The sequence below is a fragment of the Chanos chanos genome, chromosome 2, assembly GCF_902362185.1.
Source record: "Chanos chanos chromosome 2, fChaCha1.1, whole genome shotgun sequence".
Taxonomy (NCBI): Eukaryota; Metazoa; Chordata; class Actinopteri; order Gonorynchiformes; family Chanidae; genus Chanos; species Chanos chanos.
The window spans coordinates 3631911-3638771 of NC_044496.1; the positions used below are offsets into that span (position 1 = coordinate 3631911).

The window sequence follows — 6861 nt, forward strand, 5'->3', positions numbered from 1 at the left end:
ACAACAAGCGTTAGAAAGTCTTCAGGTAACAGATCACAACAGTCAGCTCTGACACACTTTTCAAGACACAGGTAAATAACAAACATTATACTGTTGTAAAAGACCCAGAATCTTTAAAGGGCCTAAATGCAGCGTTCAGATGAAGATCAGATTTAATGAACAGTTATACTCATCAAATCTGCTCTTTTTAATATTTGCTGAGGAATTGGCTCTGGACTGAATAATAACAGGCTTTGCTTAAGAATATGTTTCGAGCAACTTTTCAGAAAGTATTCTGGTAGGAAAAAGTCAGGTGGTTTATAGCAGCATGCCATTTGCTTCTGTTGCAAAATCTAATTGCTCATTAATCCACAACACTAAAGCCACTTGAAAGTGTTGAGAGTAGAAAGATAACTGAGTTATCAAATTAAACAAACAAACAAACAAAACAAACAGCAAAAAACAAACGTTAAACAAGCCACAAAACAAGAGCACACTGTTCTTAAAAGGCTTAGACGCGGTTTTAATTATCTGTGAATCAAGCCATGCAGCAGCCCAAAATATTTCTCTTTCAGCCTGGATCTGTACGCCCAATTTACGTATTTAAGGAGGTTTTTTTTTTCTTTGTACAGATAGGTAGGAGATACACATGAAGCCTCTCAGTCATGCATAATTAATATCATTTCAAAAGAACTGGAAAAACAGGAACCTTGAGCTGCCCTATTTGAGACCCTGTGTGAATTGAAATTTGAGGATGGATATAATATACACTCCATATAATTACACACTGCATACAGGCATAGGAGAGATGACACATGCTTATTACAATGTAATAGCGAGTATTGCATGGTTTGTTTTTATGTGTTATTACAATATAATCACATAGCAGCATACAGTAGCTCATATGTCAATGGAGGGGACATATTTGACATCAACGTTTATTAGAAACAACTGATCATTGCAAAATTGCCTGTGCATATGCTCAGTAATAACCTGTCAAGGCCTGATGATGTAGTGCACTGTAAAAAATTTGGCTGTAAAATGACAGTAATTTACTGGAAGCAGTTTTGCCAGCGAAATACATGCTTATTCTCCAGTGTTTTTACTGTGTTATAAAATTACAGTTTAGTTTGTTTTTTTTTTACTGCATTTCTAAATACAGCTGTTTACTGTATTTATGTTGCAAAATCAAACTGCTCATTACTGTAGACTGTATCTGTGTATTTTTACTGCCTCTTATATTTCTAGTAACATAGCTGTTTTTTTTTTGTGCTGTATAATTACATTATTACAGTTCTCAAATATCTCCCGTCAACTGTATTTTTTTTAAATCACGTTTCGCTCCTAGACTACGACACTTCTCCTCCGATATGCGTGCAGTCACTGGCCACGGTTTTTTCGCCGGGCTGTGGAGGACGCCTCCATGGAGACGTGACGTCACCGGATTTTCAAGCCACATTCTCCAGAGCCGTCTAACACTAATCCAGTGCCCTGACCTGTGGGAGTCACTGCTGCAGCTATGGGAGGAAAAACTCTTCTCTGGCCTCCCTCCTGCAAACGCTGCCAGCTGTGTCTGCGTATGCCAGGCCAAGCCAGAAGCACCACTGTCGGCATACAAATCCAGTCGTCTACGTTAGCAGGCTAGCCTCTTTACCATTGGGTTTCTTAGTGTTTCTTCTGTTAAACAAACTACCCTTAGATTTCCCACAATGCTTTGCAAATAACAGCTAATTACTGTAAAAAAAAAAAAACCCATTTCAACTAATTTGACAATGAGCTTGATTTTGATCACCCACAACAGATCACGTCTTGCATCAAACCACTGGTTTTAAAGAACACAGTAGCCTACTGTCAGAATTTCACCTTACATCAAGTTTACATCAATTTTTCACAGTGTACACATCAGATTTCAAACTCAGGGCATAATGGGTTAGCAGTAGCATCTTAAACATATAATATATATAAATATATATATATATATTACACAACACTTTATGATGAAGGAGCAAGAGGAGAAGATGCTACCATGCCATGGAGTGTTATTGTCGGAGTAATCACTTATTCCTCACTATTTGTCAGAATACTGACAACCTGCAACAGAAAGCCAGTGGGTAAATGCTGGTTTTGTAAGACATTTCCAATCATGAATTTAAAATGTGTTGAAACTATGGCTCAAACTGGCCTTTAATAGCAGAATTCAACCAGATACTGCCAAACGTGTGTATGTGTGTGTGAGGGTGTGTGTGTGTGTGAGGCATGGAAGGATTTTGGTTGCAGTTTCAGCCGTACAGTGTACAGGTGAGTGTCCTCTGGTACATAGACAGGTGGAGCTGAGTGTAGTAAGGTGTAGCAGAGTGGTTGTATAGTCAGACATAGATTAAAGGTGATGGTGCTCTTTGGAGCAGTGTAGATAGGTGGCGGCCTCTAGTGGTGAGTGGCGATGTGGCGTTTCCGCATGTAGAGCCAATGGGTGAAGGTCTTAGGAGTAGAGGGGGTGCCACATGGCGATCTGCTTCCGTGGGTTGTCCAGCATCTGCTGCCAGTGCTGCAGGCCGGTACCAGAGGCCTGAACGCCCAGCTGGCAGCGGCCCAAGGTGTGGAGCTGGCCCGGCCCGGCCTGGTTCAGAACCTCCAGCTCCAGGCTGGATTTGGCCAGCAGCTCTCTGGGCAGCTCCAGCATCAGCATCTCGTTCCACACGGGGTTCATCTTATGCTTCACACGCCGGGTCTGCTTCTTCTTTAGCTTGGCGGCCTGGTGTTTCAGAGTCAGCTTCACAGACAGGTCTGCGAGAGAGAGAGAGAGAGAGAGAGTCAGGACAGAGATGCATTTGGGATTGGGGAAACTGGGAATTGAAAAGAGGATAATCCGATTGATCCTGAGAACAGTAAACATTCCTCGGCCTAATTCGCTGTACCTATTGTCTCCTTCAGTTTCTCAGACCGTAGTCCTCTGGCCTTCATGACAACCACGCCCAGGCGGTTCGCAGCCGGCAGGAAACTCACCGACAGGAGGAGCTCCCCGGCTGATGTCACATCCTGCTGTATGGAGAGAGAAAAGTTCTGTCGTAGATCTTAAATAGGAAAATGTCGTAAATAGGAAAATGAAGCAGAAAAGACAAACGTATGCCGTTATTTGAAGGGTCACAAGCCAAAGGATCTTTTGGATTTCCCTAATATCTGATGTTGTAACTAACAGTAAATGTTTAGCCTTTTTAAATTTTTTTCACCATCATATTACTTTCTCAAAAATATGCACAACTTGAGTGGCATTCCTATGTGGTGTTGTTGCTAGGTAATGATAAATGACATATAGTATGGAACGGTTCTGCCAATCACGAGAGAAAGAAAGAGGACATTGTGTCACATGCTGCAAACCACACCCACCCACCCACCACAGGTAATACACACCATTGCTTCCATTAAAAACGATACAAAACGGACTAATTTATGTCATAGTTCATACGATCGAAAGGCAATCGGCACGCCCCGAGAAAATGTATCTGACCTATCATTTCGCTCTCTGTGATGATGCAACAAGTCCTGGTTGGTGCCTGGCCAGCCTGACTCATGAAAGGCAGGCATGCTGGCTATGGGAATGCAGGTATGCATGACAGCTTCAGGCACAGATAAGCTCTGAGCTTGTGGTACAGGCAGCTGGACAGTGGAATAGATCAATCTTGCAGCCAGCTTGCACCCCATGTGATGTTCTTATTATTAACTATACCTGGCTTTTATGAGTGAAGCTCATCTCATTCATGAGTCATCTGCTACCCGGCAACAGAATATTACACGGTAAAATTATTACAAGGCAGACAAATTTTGGGCATTAAGTGTGATGATTCTTATTGTTTTATTGATGATGATGCTGCTGCTGCTGCTGATGATGATGGTGCTAGTGGAAGTGTAAAATTAGATCTTTTTTTTAATATTGTGATTCAGTAGTTTTCATCTTTCAACTGATGATTTTCTGGTTTTTCATATTGTTCTGAGATGTGCCAGGGAAAAACAGCCGTGTGTTTACAAAAGAGTGCGCTAAATTATGACTAAACAGTGGTTTAAACAAACATACACACACACACACATATACACACACACACAAACACACACACACACACACATACACAAACACCTCTGACATAGAGCCTCGCACAGAGTTTTTTTACTGAACTGAATTCAATGAGAGTAATTCATGCAAATTATCCTGTAATTTCCCAGCCTGAACGGGCATTATCAGGTTCTCTCTTCTGGAGGAAGGGCGAGGGGGCGGGGGGGGGGGGGGGGGAGGTGGTGGGGAGTGCGAGGTGGGGGGGCAAGTTCTTGCACCACATTCATTAACTCATGAATGGGCTCAGAGAAATCGCAGCGCTAAGACGAATCCGAGTGATGCTGGATTACCACTGTGGTTATCAGAAGGCTCCAGACGTCAACACCACCCAGTCATGTGACCACTCCACAGAGCCTCCTGAATGCCTGGCCGGTGTAGGAACACCGACACTGACTGAGTAAGCTCTGTACTAAATGAACGTCTATGGAAAGTCTAACTTTAGCTTCAAATCAAATGCACCTGAGGACACTAACGCTACACTGTGGCAGCAGCACTCACGCTACTGTGAATGTAAACGAACACACTGGACTCACTCAGACACATACATGCTTACATTAGTTTAATTACATACCGTTTAGACCTGAAATAGATGTGACACACACACACACACACACACACACACACAAGTTTAATTACATATCGTTTAGACCTGAAATAGATAAACTTACATCAGTTTAATTACATATCATTTAGACCTGAAATAGATGTGGTCTTAATCTCTCTTTCTCTTGATTTCTCTCACTCTCTTTCTCGCTCTTCATCACTCTCTTTCCGTCTCTCTCTCTTTCACTCTCTGGCAGCTTTATCGGCATTAATAAATTATGCAAACCACTAGCATTGCTAAAGTGAGTTAATCCAACATTAACAACACTACTTCTGCTAATATTAGACCCAAAGAGCTCATTGTGCATTACTGGAAGACCAAAGGTGGCAGACACACCCCCAAATCACATGAATGAGACTGAGGTGCTTCAAATTCCTTGGTGTCTACATCTCTTAGGTTCTCTATTCGTCCCTCAACACCTCCACACTGGTTAAGGAGGCAGAACACCACCTTTACGTCCGGAGGAGGCTAAAGAAAGCACCTCCTTTCTCCTCAGATCCTGGTGAACCTCTGTCGAGAGCATCCTGACCAACTGGATCACGGTATGGTATGGCACCTGCTCCGTAGCTGACAGGAAGGCCCTGTGACGGGCGGTCATCTGTGTCCCGCCCCCGACCATCGCTGACCTCCAGCGTGCGCGGTGTGTGCAGCGGGCTCGCAGCATTACCGGGGACCCCTCACACCCTGACCATGGACCGTCTGCCCTCCTCCCATTGGGGAGGCGGTACAGGAGCCTAAGGTCCCACACCAGGCAGGCGCAGGAACAGTTTCCTCCACAACACCATCACCATGCAGACCTCTCTGAACTCTAACACCCAGCACTGGCCCACTCCCCTACTCCCCTCTCACACTCATGGGCCTTACACTGCTTTTTTACACATATTTATTACAGTTATCACACCTAATGCCAATACCTCACTGTCTACCCCGGCAACTCATTGCCCCCCATACCTCTTTTGCACATGTCAGATATTTATTTACGTATTTATCAAACAAACAACAAAAAACTACTTGTTCTCATATAAAATATTCATATCACTCCATTTGTATATAACTCACATATGCCTCATCTCTTGCACCTTATCTGTAAATATTCCCTTGTCAGCAACTTCTTTTTATGATCTGTATACACTTCATGTTTATATAACCGTCTATAACCATATATCACATACATTCTCACTTGTAAATATTGCCTCATCAGCACCTTATTCTGCTATATGCATTTCGTTGTACCTGTACTTGTACTATGTGCAATGACAATAAAGTTGAATCTAGTATAATCTAATCTAATCTAATCTAATCTAATCTAATTACTGTAAAGTTATTAATATTACTGTATAGTACACACTGAACCATCTACTGATATGTACTAACCTGTACTGTTTTTACAGTAGCAATAACTAGCATTCTTTTGGTATCCATGTTTATCTGTGTCTTCCTTTTTCAAAGGTCAAATGCGATCAGTGAACCTGCACTGATACTCTTCCCTCACCCACCTGTCTCACTCTCTCCCTCTCTGTCTCTCTCTGTCTCTCTCTCCCACACACAGGAAGTTTCCCATCCCATCCCATGTTGTGCGTGGGTCAGATGAGATGGATATGAGGTTCCTGTTTTAGCAGTCAGTGTCAGACGACGCAGTGTGAGATGCTCTGAATATGAATCGTGTGAATATGAATCGTGTGAATATGAATCGTGTGAACATGAATGGCATATTCGACTTCTTGTGCTGAGATGGGAAACTGAAATGCCGGGCGTGTGAGTGTGTGAAGGAGCTTCAGCGTGTGTCATTACTCACATCCTCCTCTCTTCCATCTGCTTCTCTGTGTGTGTGTGTGTGTGTGTGTGTATGTATCTGCGTAACGATGTTAAAAACAGAAGCTTGGAAGCTCCTTGATGGATGAACAAATGAATGATTTATAGCTAAGCTCACATACAGCTTGCCACCACTTGCGTCACACCCTCCTTTCCGCGCATACACACACACACACACACACACACACACACACTTCAACACCCCCATTACACCTGTGTTGTTCCCCGGTGGAGCTCACTTCACAACTCTCATCTAGTAACCTCCCCCTCTAACCCCCCCCACCCCCCCTCGCTCTCTCTCTCTCTCTCTCTCTCTCTCTCTCTCTGTCTTCCTACATCTCCTTACTCTCCCTGTTTTTTT

At 43.2% G+C, this 6861-nt stretch overlaps 1 protein-coding gene across 1 annotated transcript in view; it reads right to left on the reverse strand.

Annotated features, from left to right (window-relative positions):
• Window positions 1-2299: 2299 nt before the first annotated feature.
• Window positions 2300-6861, reverse strand: part of syt13 (synaptotagmin XIII) — a 17573-nt gene continuing 13011 nt past the window's right edge. The window contains exons 5-6 of the mRNA XM_030766780.1: window positions 2895-3018; window positions 2300-2763 (exon numbers count right to left, since the gene is read on the reverse strand). Coding sequence (XP_030622640.1) covers window positions 2459-2763; window positions 2895-3018 — 429 coding nt within the window. The 3' untranslated portion in view covers window positions 2300-2458. The remainder of the gene's footprint in view (window positions 2764-2894; window positions 3019-6861) is intronic.